Below are 14,808 nucleotides of genomic sequence, written 5' to 3' on the forward strand. Positions count from 1 at the left end.
TGTGGGCATTAGACTCCACGTATATAAAATGGAAGTGGCCTCAGGCTTTTGTTGATGACTCTAGCGTGTCTTCCTTTTGTGTCCACTGTCACTGCTTCCCTGGGCTCTTCCTTCCTTGCTCATCCGGGAAGGTGGCAAGTCCTGGTTGGTTTGGAGTCACTTTTCTTTTGCATGTTTTCTGAAAATGCCGTGAATTCTTTTATCCGCTTGAATCAGGTATTTCTTCAGCAAACTGTAAAGGAAATTGTGCCCTTTCTCCCCAGTGTACAATCTTACTCAAGAGTGGTTTTGTGGGTTGGCTGGTGGTAGGGAGATTGTACACTTGTACTTCCATTTGAGTCTCCTGATGACTTTGGACATGTTTTCCCCTTGCAGTGAACTTGGAGACTATGTGTGCTGATGATCTTCTCTCAGTCCTATTGTATTTGCTTGTGAAAACAGAGATCCCCAATTGGTAACATTTTTTTGTTGTTGTTAAAATACTTTCTGAAAATGGCAGCATAGTGGTACCATGTACTTTCATTGTATCTCCAGGAAAAGCTACAACTGTGCATGTCCTGTGAGCCAAGGGCTGTGCCTCCCCTTCCTTCCTCTTACAGGGGCGTCTGACCCTCCATTTACAAATGGGGAAACTAAGGCCCAGAGAGCTTGCATTTCTTGTTCTGGAACATGTGGCTAGTCTGTGGCTAAGAGGAACCTGACTCCAGTTCTGTCTTCCCAGGGGAACCCACAGTTCAGTTAATAATAATCAGCTTTGTGAAAACTAGCCTATTTCAGGGAAGTAACAAGCAGATTTACTTGTCCTAATTGCACACACACAGGAGAGATCAAGGGGACAGCAGTCTAAGCTCTCTGAATTAATTTTGTCTTAACTGTGGGTATTTGATGGGTTACCCAAGCCACTAGTGTTTTTTTTTTTTTTTTGAAGAAGTGTTAATTAGATATTCAATACTAAAACTTTTTTCTTCTTTTTGTTAGGATGGCAAATTTGAGTTACATCAAAAACTTCAGATTTAGCAGCTCAGCAAAAGATGAATTGGGGTACTGCCTGACCTCAATCGAGGCTGCAATCGAATATATTCGGCAAGGAAGCCTTTCTGTTAAACCACCTGTAAGATCTCATTCTTGACCTTTCTCTATGTGAACCATGCACCTTTGCTGGGATTCTGGGGTTTCTTGTAAGGAGGAGAATTCTTACATGGTCTCCCAGAAATGGGGCCTCAGCTGTTTGAAGGCTTTGAGGCTTAGAAACTACCCCAGGATGTTGAATATTAAATCTCTAATTAATTGTGAAAATTACAGGTTATCATTGTGATTCACATTGTTAATATCCTGCTCCATTAATCCCTGTGATTTTCAAAAGCACATGTGTGGAAAGGAAGCCAGAAATGGTGAATTTGATTTTCTTGACAATGATAGCCAAGAAATGATTATTAATGTGAGTAATTTTAGGACTCAGTGGCCTTATTATTGTTGTCTGGGTTGGTTGGTGAGCTTTGACTAGAGGAGGAGGTTCTATTTCTGTGTGAACTGTGAGACTCTTAAGTCAAGATTGCATTGCTGGCCTGTTTGACTATACACCAGCCAACAAAACTCACAGTGCTTATAAAAACCCCAAAGTTGAAATCAGTAAAATGCAGCGATTTCTACATTACAAGCCAAGAGTCCTGACGATCGGATATTCTATTTGATGCTAATTCTCTACTGATGTTAGAGTCAAGTTTATACACCTGGAAAACATAAGCCTGTCTACACAGGTGCACTCAGATAAAAGCAGTTCCACTGAACTCAACATTAACACATTGCTATGTTTTTCAGTCTTTCCTATCCATGCATATTTTATGTAATTAAAATTATATTGTGTACTGTTTTTTTCCCCTTAAAGAAGAGCTTTATTTTTCTAATTACAAGACTAATATTTGCTTACCAATAATGTTTGCAGTGTATCAAATTTGTAGTGAAGTCAACTAAAAAACTCTCAAAAATTTACCAGCAGGGGTGACTTTTATTGTCAAGTTTGGTGTATGCTTTTCTCTTTGTATTAAAGGTTGTGTTTTAAACAGAATTTGAGATTGTGCTGTCCTGGTCAGCATATACCCTGATGGCATTGTAGTGCTCAATGAAGAGTTAATTTCTGCCCTTGCCTGGGGTCTGATTTGATACCCACTCAGGTGCTGGTATCACTAGAGATGTCCATCCATCTCAGATGTGTGGCTGTGGCTCTTTTGAAGAGCTGTTCCTTCTGCCTGGCTTTATTTCTGTATTTAGGAGTAAATCACTAACGTTCTAGAATGCTTGTGTGTGCATGTGTACCTCTGTGTGCACGCATGCCTCTTTGTGCACATATGTGTGCAGAATCAGAATTCCTGTTCATTTCCATAGTTGAAGAGGAAGAGTTCTTGGTTTGAATTGTTTCCTGTGAGGCTTTAGGAACCATTGCTGTCCTCAGGTGCTGGATTGTTTTTCTGTGATGACCCTGCCTTCTGGTTCTTTTCCTGTGATTGCACTGGGAGGTCGCTCCCTGGCTGGGAGCATCCTTGTCCCTTGGAGAGAGGTGTCCACCTCTTGAAGGTACTCCCATAATGTGGTCATTTCTTTCTGTGGTGTTTAGGTAGGGAAGTTGACCCCTGAAGGCCTTGGAAGGAGGTAGCTGACTGCAGGCAGCTTCTCTCACCTGCTTGTACTCCAAAAAAATGTTGCAAGTGGTTATATTCGAGGTGGTCCCTCTAGTGCTGTTGATTTGAGTCTGGCTCTTGTGCCTTAGTCTCACTCTAAGCCTTTGTTCAATGTCATATCTACATAGCTGGGGATAATGCTGCACATTTATCCATAAATAGTTTGTTGTGAGAATCAAATGTGATGTTGAAAGGTACCTTTTTGAAGCATCAAGGGATACTCACTCCCTTGCTTGCTCTCCCCACACCCCTGTATCCAGGGTGTCTATTTCTTGGTTCTGTGGCATATCCTGTAGGCATATCCCCAGACAGTATTTAGCTTGGGTGGGCAAGCCCAGTGTGCCCATCTTGTCTGCAGTGCCTCTCCTGGTCTTGCATTCCTGGATGGAGGATATTCTATTCTGTTAGATGTTGGGGCATGGGGTGTGTCAGCCTCATGACCTGTTTTGAGCTTGTCCCCTGGGTGTTGAGGGAGTCAGGCCTGAGAGATACTCCTCACCATTGTCGAGTTTGGCCTTTTATTGACAGAGTAGGTAATGGTGCCTTTCTTGTCTTTCTTGACACCAGCATCGAGATTCCATCTGTAACAATATCCTCTGCCTTAGCTGCTGACCAGCTTCTGTTAGGCAATGAGGTTTCATTTTGGAATATGTGAAGCCAGTGAAAGTCTTGGGGTATTTCCTGGGGGGGAAAAAAACATATGCATCTCCACACAACAACCATGGTTTCTGAAAAGCATTAAAGTCTAAATGTTAGTAAAACAAATTAGGTCTTTCTATCAACTGTTTATATGATAAACAGTTAGAAATTTTCTCCCTAAGGTATGATCATACTTGAGATGACCGTAAACATTCTTTAAGCATGTTTATAAATGAAGACTTTAGCTTTCTGAAAATAAATATACTGGTTAAGGCTGTAGTTTTACTTTATGCATCAAACAATAAGCAGAGGGAAAACCTAGAAAGAATCTGTACTCTTTCTCGCCCCAGCTTTGGGCACTTCTGGGCTTCCTCACTTTCCTGGGTTTCTAACAAACAGTCTTCACCCATTTCCCAAATAAGTCTTTGCTGATACACTGTCTCTTCTAACCACTGCTTCTTCCCTGAAGCTTCGGTCCTGGAAGACCTACCTTCCTTCATCACTGTCCTTCAAGTCGTTGTTTGGAGCCAGGGAAAGAGCCCTGGAGTGACCTGACAGCAATGTCTTTGATATTTCTCTGGCCTAAGCTGCTCAACTATAAGTCACTGCTCAAAGCAGATTGTTGGGAGGCTTTATATAGCACATAGCAGCTGGAGGCAGAAGTGGCTTATTCTGAGGTGATGATGTGCATTTGTCAACTTAACTCTTCTTCAGGGACAGTGGGAGGCCCTGGCTTGATGGAGGACCCCAGAAGTGGTCCATCCCCTGAAGTGCCAGTAACTTGGTCCTTAGCCAGGTCAGAACTTAGCGGGACATAAAAAGAGAGAGAGCCTCATCCTGAAATTTTGGCAGGGTTTGGTGATTTCTTCCAGCAGCATCTGGCGGGAAAAAAAAAATTCCCTTTGCTTTATCAAGACTCTTTTTCAGGAAATGAATATGTCATTAGATAATTTAGTCACAGGTGCTGAAGTGAGCATGGAATTATTTTGCTAGAAATGATTTCATAAAGGACAAATTTCTAGATTTTTGTACCTAGGTAAACATTACCTGCAATAAGAAGATCTGGGTTTATGAATTGGGTGGATCCTTGAAATGCAAAAAGCAATGGGAGATGAGAGAATCTGTCTGTCAGGAACTTCCCCAGTGTCTCCCAGGACTTTAGCCTGTGACTGTATGGTCTCCTGTTTTTAAAGCAAGGCCCTTTCTTCTCTTGCTGATTGGCATTGAAAGTAGAGACCAACCAGTCAGATGGTTTTCCTGTCTGAGGTGCTGGTTAAAGTGGCAAGGAATAGGCTCATGCAGGTGTTAGGACAAGTTTTAAGGGGGAGGAGAGCAGGACAACCCCAGTTTCCATCTGGAGGATGATGGTGTGAGTGTGCTACATTCCGCATGCAGAGATGACAAATTCCACACCCGCGTCACCAGTGTCCTGCTTTCCCGCAACAGGCAGCAGTCCTCAGAGCCACCACTTCCAGGTGGCCCTGCTGTCTGTTGGAGGACAGTCTGCTCTCTCCTGGTGAGCAGATCCAGGTGCAGGAGAAGAGACCTGCCGTTGCTGCTCTGTGATGAATGTCAAGGATGGTGGCTGGTCCCTCTCTGAGGGAGGGTCCTCATCAATGTCCTGTGATACATGGTAACAGGTGGTTTGGTGTCTCTTGCAGGAGTCTGAGGGATTTGGTGACAGGCTGTTCCTTAAGCAGAGGATGAGCTTACTCTCTCAGATGACCTCAACTCCCATTGACTGCCTATTTAAGGTAAGACACTAAGACGTCTTTGCCTACAGAAGGCAAAGGAATGCCCATCTTTCAATGTCTATAAAACCCACCAGGTCGGGCTGGGGATGTGGCTCAAGCGATAGCGCGCTCACCTAGCATGCGTGCGGCCCGCGTTCGATCCTCAGCAGCACACATACCAACAAAGATGTTGAGTCCGCCGAGAACTAAGAAAAAATAAATAAATGTTAAAAATTCTCTCTCTCTCTCTCTCTCTGTCTCACTCTCTCTTTAAAACAAAACAAAACAAAACAAAACAAAACAAAAAACCCACCAGGTGATCTGTGCAAACTCTGAAGTACACTTTGTGCCAGTCAGGGTGGGTGGTAGGAATGCCGAGGTTTTAAATTCTGAATTAGCCCGTCTCCCATCCCCTCCAGTGTGGGCAGAGTTGTGGCCTCATTGCACAGTTCACTGAAGGCATGGGCCTCAGAACCCGCTGCCTGGGCAGTCCTCCTCTCTCAGTTTGTCCAAGTTCTGCTTGTTCCTTAAGACTGGCTCAGTGGCACCTTCTTTGGTAGCCCTCTCAGAGTCACTGCCTCTCCTGGCTCAAGGTGCTTATATACCAGGTGTTTGTGTGAGCACACCCCAGGCTGGGAACCCATCAGGTTTCTGGTGGTTTGATGGTGGGCACATAGAGGCAGCTCCCTACTCTGATGCTGAATGATCCCTGGGGGACTGGTGGGTGCCCTCTGGGTAGCCGCTGAAGGCTGGGTGAGGGCATACCTCCTCAGGGTGCCTGCTAATGCTTCTCAGCTACCTGGTGCCACAGTGAGTTCTGTGGAGGGAACACATCCAGGGACTCACAGGCTGAGCCTTGCAGGTTGATGGGGCCTCTTGATAATTTTCTCCAAGCTGAGGCTATATTCAAAAATAAGAGAAATAGGACGGAGGCTTTTCTAGTGAGGTGTCAAAAACCACACTGAGGCTCAGAGATGTGTTACACCTTCCCCTTCCCCGTGCATCTGGAATTTTGTCATACTTGTTTTTTAATTATGGGAAATTTCCAAAGAAAAGAGCGTAATGAGCAAACCACCCAATCTTGTTTCATCTCCACCTTCCTCACTTTCCCCATCTGCCCCAGTGATCTTGAAGCACATCCCAGGGAGTGGGTCATTTTAGCCATAAACACATAGATGTACGTTTCTGTCAATACTAAAAAAATTCATGCCTTCAGAAACGAATGATTCCTTAATGTTGACGTTATCTGGGATGTTGCTCTTTAGCACATTGCGTCAGGTAACCAGAAAGAAGTGGAAAGGCTTCTCAGCCAAGAAGACCATGACAAAGATGCCGTCCAAAAGATGTGTCACCCACTGTGTTTCTGTGATGATTGTGAGAAGCTTATCTCTGGGTAAGAGGGTGCTGGTGAGGCTTGGCGTGTCAGGGAACAGGAGACCCGAGACTGGGGGAGTATTTCCCATGGGATTGTGAATGTGGCCTTATTCTCACTGTACCTGAGCTGCCTCTTGTCAGGTGTGGGCAGTGACCTGTGTCTCTCTGGAGAATTAGGTGGAATAGAGGTCATAAAAATACCTGCATGCTGCTGGGCCAGATACCAGGGCAGGCTGTAGTAGGGCCTTCCTAGCCTCAGAAAGGGGGTTTCAGGATGGGGGAGAATGTTACTTTTCCCTGGTACCATGTTTGGTTTCCCATTATCCTCAACAGGCTGTCTTGCAGGGTTTTGAGGCCTAAAGGATTGATGGGGAGGGGACCCTAGAACTCTGGGCCTCAGGTCCTCTCACTACAGGAGTCCGAGCAAGGGCTGTTTGATCCCTGGGACAGTATCGAAGAGAACCATCTTGGGTCACATTCTGTGATCTCTCTTGCAGCCCCAGGTCACTGGCATGTCCGGCCTGGTCCAGAAGAGGCTGTAACAGGCCATTTCATGGTGTGTTTTTCTGTGTCTTCCTCTATTTTAGGAGGCTGAATGATCCCTCAGTTGTCACTCCTTTCTCCAGAGATGACAGGGGTCATACACCTCTTCATGTGGCTGCTCTCTGTGGTATGTGGTCTTGGGCTGGCTCCTGTGGGTTATTGAGGGAAGCGGGTGGCACAGAAATATGATCCCAGCCCAGGCCTGGCTGATAGGGGTGGTGGAAGGGGTTGTACTGTGGGGCCAGCACACAAGGGCAGGAACGAGAAGATGGCCCCAGGCTGACTTCTGGGCTAGATGGGCACTTGCATATGGTTCTCACTATGTGGAGAAACTTCAGATACTGCCTGGGCCTGCTGGCCATTAAGGGAGGACTGGCATCCTAGCTATGAGAATGGTCTTTGATTGTCAGTTTTAGTTCTTATAACCCTGCTTTTAAAAAGTAAATTTGAGCCAGTCCTGATAGCATGTGTCTATAATCCCAACTTCTTGGGAGGCTGAGGCAGGAGGATTGCCTGCCTCATGGCCAGCCTGAGCAACACAACAAGACACTGTCTCAAAAAAAGTTGTTTTTGTGTTGTCTTTAAAAGTGTACATTCAAGGTAGAAGACACAGACTCCTCCAGAGTTATCCACCATCCTTCTATCTCCCTGAGATAGTTTTGATTCATTAGTATCTGAAATGTCTGCATGCTTGCATGTGTGTGTATATAAAATGTTTGGTTTTGTGGGGGCTCTTGCTGTTCTGGATTGTGTTGTTTTTCACTTGGCAATGTGTCGGAACATTTCTCCTTGTCAGTATTTTGAATGGGTTCAAAGTATTTCACCCTATAAATTGATGAACCATATACTCTTCTGTTGATATCAAAGCTCTTTTCCATTGCCTTTTATTATCGAGAGGTAGACCTGATCTGAGTCCCCAAAGTATTCTGAGTCTGCACAGCCTGACTTGACATTAGCTCTGGCTCCTCTCAGGCAAGAAACGGGTCTCCTGGTGTCTCCTGCCAGGGCACAGGAAGACAAGGTGGTGCTGGAGTTTCACGTTAGATATGGGAAGGTCCTCTCTTTCCTTCTCCACTCTGAAGTCCCTCTGTTCTGTAGGGCAGGCGTCTCTCATCGACCTCCTGGTTTCCAAGGGTGCCATGGTGAACGCCACGGACTATCACGGGTCCACTCCTCTTCATTTGGCGTGTCAGAAGGGCTATCAGAGTGTGACGGTGAGCAGCGGTGCCTTCACAGTGCTCAGAGGAGCTCAGCTCTGCATGGGGGCTTTATGGTCCTGCTGGCTGTGCTGCACCCCAGTCTCTCCCAGCACCACGCCTTCTCCATTCTGCGTAGGCGCTGCTGCCGCAGTGTGATCGGTACTAGGAGGCCATGGCGCCTGCCCAGGGTTTCTCGACAAAATCCTTAGGTTGGGATGTGAAGCTTCCTGGTCATCTGCTGAGAGAAGGGTGGGACTATAGACTTTTTTTTTTCTTTTTTTAGTCTCTAAACTTTTGGACAGGAAGAATAAGAGTAGTGGTAACATTTTAATAGGAGTACAGTTTGAGTATCCCTTATCTTAAATGCTTCAAAGTGTTTTGGAATTCAGATATTTTTGGATTTTGTAATATTGGCACATTCCTAATGAGATATTTTGGGAGTGGGATCCAAGTCCAGATACAAAATTCATTCAGATTTCTTATATCCCTTACATACATGGCCTAAGAGTAGTTTTATACAGTATTTTAACTGTGTCTACATTTTGATTGTGACTTGTTGCTTGAGGTTAAGTGTGGAACTTTTTACTTGTGATGTTAGTGCTCAGAAAGTTTCAGATTTTGGGGGCTGGGGATGTAGTTCAGAGGTAAAACCCTTGGGTAGCATGTGCAAGGCCCTGGGTTCCATTCCTAGTACCACACACATGCACGTGCACACGCACACCCACACAAACACAAAAGAAGAAAAGAAAGAAAAATTTCAGACTTTTGGAGTATTTTGGATTTCACATTTTGAGATTAGGAATGCTCAACCTGTAAAAATAACTAAGAGTTAAGATGGGAACAAATGACCTCCCCCTGTAAGCCTCAAGAACACACTTCCTGTTAGGGCTCACCTGCTGTCTTCTCTCCTCTGCAAGCTGCTGCTGCTGCACTACAAGGCCAACGCTGAGGTGCAGGACAATAATGGCAACACCCCACTCCACCTGGCCTGCACTTATGGTCATGAAGATGTAAGTGGCACTGGGAGAAATATGAATTTCTGACTAGTTTAATTTTGTGTTGATAAATTATTGGAACACTGGGTGTGTAATTTTTTTAATTAACATTTTTAAATGTATTACAGATGCTGTTTCAAAGTAGCAGAAATCTAAAACTTAGTTGCCCGTTACCTTATCCTCATCCCATTTTCCTTCCTTGCCCATTTTCCTCCATGCCTGCTACCATCTGGTTCTTATCTTTGTATATAGTCAGTCTTTCCCTTTGATGGTAACATCTAGGAATTTTTTAAGTTTCACCTCCTCTATTTTACTATGTCTTTTGTTTTTTGCTACCCACTATCCCTCCTTTTCTTCTCCAGAGTTATATAAAGATAGATTTATACATATGCAGAGTTTAGGCTGGGCTTGGTGGTTAATGTACAAAAATGGGATCATGCCCTGTCTGTTTTCATGCACCACACTTTTCTACTTTAGTACTCCTTAACGAAGTCCTCTAGGTCCACCAATATTCATCGCACCCATTCTTTAATAGCTGCACAATGATCTGTCATATGCATTGTGTCAAGGGTCTTTAAGACCACTTACAGGTTTAATGATTTGCTGGTACTCAGAATACAATCATACTACTTATGACCATGGTTTATTACAATGAAAGAACACATAGCCAAATCTGCAAAAGGAAGGACAGGGATGAAGTCCAGAGGGAACCAGAGCTGAGCTTCAAACAGTTCTCTCTCTATGGAGTCACAAAAGAATGTGCTTGGTTCCTCCAACATGCGTTATAACAGCACACAGGCAGTGTGGACTGCCAGGGACATTCATTACGGACTCAGTGCCCAAGACTTATGTTATTGAAGGCTAGTCATCGGAGCACCCTCTATATAGCATGTGCCAAGATTCCATGCTCTAGAGGGAAAACAGATGTTCAGCATAAACCACATCATTGTATAAAACAGCAGAAGCCCAGTGAGCCACCTTTTCAGTGAGGGAACTGTGGGAATGATCTCCAAATACAAGTGCCCCAGGAATTGTTGCAGGCCAAAGGACAATCTTGCAAGCAGGCTTTTTAAGGGATAGCATTCCTAGGGATGGCCTGCCATGGTATCTGTCCTGTCTAGTTTCAGCCAGCCATCCCTTATTGAACTTTTGAGAAAAATGAGATGTCCTGATCAGATAGCATGGAACCCTTGAGTTACAATTGTCCATTGCTGCATTTTTGCTTCCTAGTGGAGCCTTGTTTGAACCAGAACATGGATTGAGCATGAGCACTGATATTGCCATTTTCCAATTTCTCTGCAGTGTGTGAAGGCTTTGGTCTACTACGATGTGCAGGCGTGCAGACTGGATATTGGTAATGAGAAAGGAGACACACCCCTACACATAGCTGCACGTTGGGGTTACCAGGGCATCATAGAGACGTTGCTACAGAATGGAGCACCCACAGAGATCCAGAACAGACTGAAAGAAACACCGCTCAAATGCGCACTAAACTCTAAGGTAGCTCTTTTCATCTCTTGGCAGCAGTATGACTGTAGAAAATCAATGTCCATAGATTGGCCTTGCTGGACAAATGTGCATTAATGCCTGAGGAAGAACTTGGCCCTCATGCTCCCTGCTACATTTGGGGCCTCATTGTTAATAGGTTTTACTTATTTATATTGTTTCCAGTTTCACTGCAGTTTTTAGGAGCCACTCCCAGCAGAGTTGGCCCCGTGCTCTGAGTGCTTTGGGCTCACCAGCAAATGGATTGGGTGAAAAAGGGGACAATGGCTCTGGATGAGAAAAGCAGGGACAGAGAATTGGGAGAGTGAACACAGTGTCTAAACCCTGTTTTCCATCATAGCAGCTTCTAGAAACTTTAGTCGTGTAGTTGATTTGTAATAACTCACTCCCCTTTTTCCTGGCATTATCTTCTGGAAACATGGTTTTGGCATTCTGTGGTGAAGTGTTCTCCATTCATGATGAGTGGGGAAGAGGGTTGCTCACAGAGACCAGTGCCTAGTGTCTCTGCCTCTCTGCATAGCCCTGGTGGGCAGGATGCCTAAGAGAAACAGGTTGGAGAGCTCACCAGAGAAAACAGCAGCCATGTGAGGTGGAGCCCTCTGGGGTGCCCAGAATATCAGTGAATCATGGCTCACACAAGTGATTCCATTTTATTGGAGTGATCCAGTCATCGCCCTCACTCAGACCCAACTTCCTGCCATTTGATGTTTAACTTGCTCCCTTTAGTGGTTTCCAGTTCTTTTCCAGGGAATTCTTTTAGCTGTTAACTTCTTATTCTGGGAGTAGCACAGTTTTTGTCTATTTTGAAACCACTTTATTGATGTATGATTGATACACAAAAGGTTGTACACATTTCAGACATAATAGCCGGTGGATTTGGAGATAAGCATTCATCTTCACTGATAAATGAGACAGACCATCACTATGATTTGTGCTGTAAATGCAGCCATCACTAGCAGGAGTCTATTACTTACTATTGCTTTTGTATGCCGTAAGAACTCTTAGCCTAAGGTCTGTGGTAGCACTGGTTTTGAAGGGTTAAGTTCCTGCCCCTGGCTTCAGGAGATGTTAGCTGTACTTCCCCCCAAATTCACAGTGACTCAGCTTTGCAAATAACTAAGGTGCCACCCTTGGACTGATGTGCTGGGAAATCTCAGCACATCACAAGGGTGATTCTCCTACCACTGTGGCTTCTACCAAAGGCCCTTCTGCAAGGAGATCTATAGAGGAAAGAGAAGCTGCCCTGTTGACTCAGCTCTGAGCTTCCCCAACTTGAGACTTGTGGGTTCTGGTGGGATGGTCACACTCAGTGGACAAACCAGCCAGGGTCCAGATAAGAGAACCTTTGAAGCTCTTCATAGGAAGCACTGACACCCCGTTGGACAGGAGGAGCATCATATGCTGGGAGGAAGCCCCTCGCTGTCCATGTGATCCTAAATACATTCCTGCCTGCTTCAGGTCTTGGTTTTTTCACCTGAGCAGGTGTGGCTGGGCTGCAGGACCTACATCTCCTGCTGTGCTGACATCCCAAGTGGACAGACGAGTGGGTGATGGTGCTTTGTTGTAGCCTGTCTCATTCAGGGCTTTTAATATCCTTTTTATCTTCCTAGATTCTGTCTGTGATGGAAGCCCATCATCTGTCTTTGGAAAGAAGGCCAAAGGAAAGAAGGTCTTCTGAGGTAAGTCAACAGAGCTTTTGTATTGGAGCCCAGGGCTTCTCCTCTGGTTCTCAAGTGTCTGTATCCCCAAGTTTCATCTCTCATCTGGGTTCTCTTACTGTAGGTCCCTGAACAGTCCCCTCAACGCTCTGTGGATTCCATCAGCCAAGGGTCCTCCACCTCCAGCTTCTCCTCCATGTCAGGGAGCTCCAGACAGGAGGAGACCAAGAAGGACTACCGAGAGGTGAGCCTTCCAGGTGGGAGGTCCCTGAAGAGGACCTAGTAGCCCTGATGAGAGCTGCCGTTCTGCCTGTTATTCATGCAGCTACTCACACAGCCACTCCTCCACTGAGGTGGTCAGTGCCCTCCAGTTGACCCTGACCCAGCTGTATCTCACATTGCTCTTCACTTTTGCTGGTTCTTCCAGGATCCTCCCTGGAGCTCTTTGCTTGGTGGAGTGTGTGTGTGAGAGAAAGAGAGAGACAGACAGATATAGAGACAGAATATATCCTAAGAATACAAGTAAAGCTACCTATAGGCCCACTGGTTTCAGACCTCTTACAAAGTGTGTTCTCTGCCCTCTCCCTCCATGCTGACCCCTCAGCACCCAGTTTAATGCCCTGATGTGCCCAGTTCCTGGCTTCTTGATGAGTTTAGGTAAACATTGAGAAGTAGACACAAGTTGCATTTTGTATGAGGTGATTTATAGCCTGAGGTTTTCCCCCCTTTTGTCTTAGAGTTGATTCAGTGTCAGTCCAGTGGAGCTGTCTCATTGTTTAACTGAGGAGTGGACCATTGTATGGTTCTTGCTCAGCTCTTTTGATGATCCACTGGTAGCCCTAGTGCTCCCGGCAACCCCAAATTGTGATCTACTCTCAGAAGGTCCAGCAAGCTTAGCTCCAGGAGCCACAGCAAAGAGCACAAGAGACATAGTCCACAGTCTAACAGGCCTGATGTTGTCCTCAGGAAGGGATGTTCACCCTTGTGGCACCCTCAGATAGGAGCTCACGAGAGCCCAGTGAGTATGGTTCTGAATCACAGGGTGGCTATCTTCCCAGGAGGTGACTGTCAGGGTCACCATGTCTCACCTTCCACATAATTAGCAGTTATACTGTATAAGTGGCAGTGACACGCACACCTTCCAGATCCTTCTGAGCAGCTTTAGGGTTTGTCAGAAAGGTAATAAATGATCCACTTTAACACCACAAGCTAAGACAAATGAAGGTCACTAAACTTTCAGATGTCTATTATTTCTGTTATTATTTTGTTATTAAAATCATTTTCCTAACATTCTTTTTCCTTTTATTAAGGTAGAAAAACTTTTAAGAGCAGTTGCTGATGGAGATCTAGAAATGGTGAGTTTTTGGAAGAGCATTTAAAAAAAATATTTTTTAGTTGTAGTTGGACACAATACCTTTATTTCATTTATTTATTTTTATGTGGAGGATCGAACCCAGGGCCTCACATGTGCTGGGTGACTGCTCTGCCGCTGAGCCACAACCCCAGCCCTGGAAGAGCATTTTTAAAAGCTCGCTCTCAGTTTAAAGAGGCTATACCTGCGTTTCTTGTTGCTAGTCCAGTCTGAAGCTGCGTGGCTTCTTTGTTCAGCTCCACAGAGAAGGTGGCACATTGAGTGCATGTTTGGTAATGGTGAGGTCGTGTTTTCCAAACAAGTAAGGCAGTGCATTGTGAATGTGTCTCCTGCCTTGTAGATGTTCCTATTCTAGGAATGTGACGAGGTGTTGGCAAGAAGACCAGCCATGCTCAGTGGCATAGAGTGTGGGCTCAGAGCCCAGGCCTTCTGGCTAGGGAGCAAGGTGGGCTTCCTGGTTGAAAGAGTGCAGAGTTGTGGGGAGGGGTAGAGGTGGCAGAGGCCAAGGCCAGGCCAGAGGTGTGATGTGCCAGATAGCATTGTGGACAGCTCCAACTCTTGGGCCAGGAGGCTGAGGTCTGAGGCATGGGCCTTCGAGGAGTCAGAATCAGGGGTCTGGACAAGATGCTGCTGGCTGCTCTAGGTCTTTGGCTGGTGAGGAGTTCATGGCTTGAGAGAAGGACCTGTTCTAAGCATCACTGTCAGGAGAGGGAACACTCTTGATGGGATCAGTGGAGACAGCCTTTGTGAGATTCCCAGGGTGGTTTCCCTGGCTTCCTTTGGCTTCCTGAAAGGGATATATCTTCCACTTTGGAGGAATAAATCAGGTGTTTAAAAAAAGAGCAGCTGGAATATGTCATCTTCTAAGAGACCAGTGTGGTGATGTATGTTTTTCACTAATGCTTGAGTTTAAGATGGTGAACAGAAATTGCTAAGGCCTGATTCTTATAGCCTTTGGGAGGCAATTTATGGTTATCAGAATATTAGCCTTTGCCTGGTGGCCTCTGTCAGTTCATCAAAATCAAAATGATATGCAGATCCTCTCTGGGGACAGGGGTATCTGTGTCTGGCCCATGATGCTGGGTAGCTCCATTCGTGAGATCAGTCCCAGAAG

The 14,808-nt window shown here is 45.4% G+C and overlaps 1 protein-coding gene across 10 annotated transcripts in view; it reads left to right on the forward strand.

Annotated features, from left to right (window-relative positions):
- The window catches only part of Ankrd27 (ankyrin repeat domain 27), a 54,494-nt gene that overhangs the window by 24,556 nt on the left and 15,130 nt on the right, over positions 1–14,808 (forward strand). For 6 of the 10 annotated variants that reach the window (XM_005330636.5, XM_078032202.1, XM_021730059.3 and 3 more), the window contains 11 exons: positions 376–454; positions 979–1,111; positions 4,976–5,068; positions 6,313–6,440; positions 7,009–7,091; positions 8,063–8,178; positions 9,081–9,173; positions 10,461–10,658; positions 12,275–12,343; positions 12,447–12,566; positions 13,633–13,677. In XM_005330636.5, the coding sequence (XP_005330693.2) occupies positions 376–454; positions 979–1,111; positions 4,976–5,068; positions 6,313–6,440; positions 7,009–7,091; positions 8,063–8,178; positions 9,081–9,173; positions 10,461–10,658; positions 12,275–12,343; positions 12,447–12,566; positions 13,633–13,677 (1,157 nt within the window). Of the gene's footprint in view, positions 1–375; positions 455–978; positions 1,112–4,975; positions 5,069–5,142; positions 6,441–7,008; positions 7,092–8,062; positions 8,179–9,080; positions 9,174–10,460; positions 10,659–12,274; positions 12,344–12,446; positions 12,567–13,632; positions 13,678–14,808 lie in introns of those variants that run through there. The other 4 variants (XR_013430818.1, XM_021730061.3, XR_002484578.3 and 1 more) reach the window with 3 other exon arrangements.

The sequence above is a fragment of the Ictidomys tridecemlineatus genome, chromosome 15 (assembly GCF_052094955.1).
Source record: "Ictidomys tridecemlineatus isolate mIctTri1 chromosome 15, mIctTri1.hap1, whole genome shotgun sequence".
In the NCBI taxonomy this organism is placed as follows: Eukaryota; Metazoa; Chordata; class Mammalia; order Rodentia; family Sciuridae; genus Ictidomys; species Ictidomys tridecemlineatus.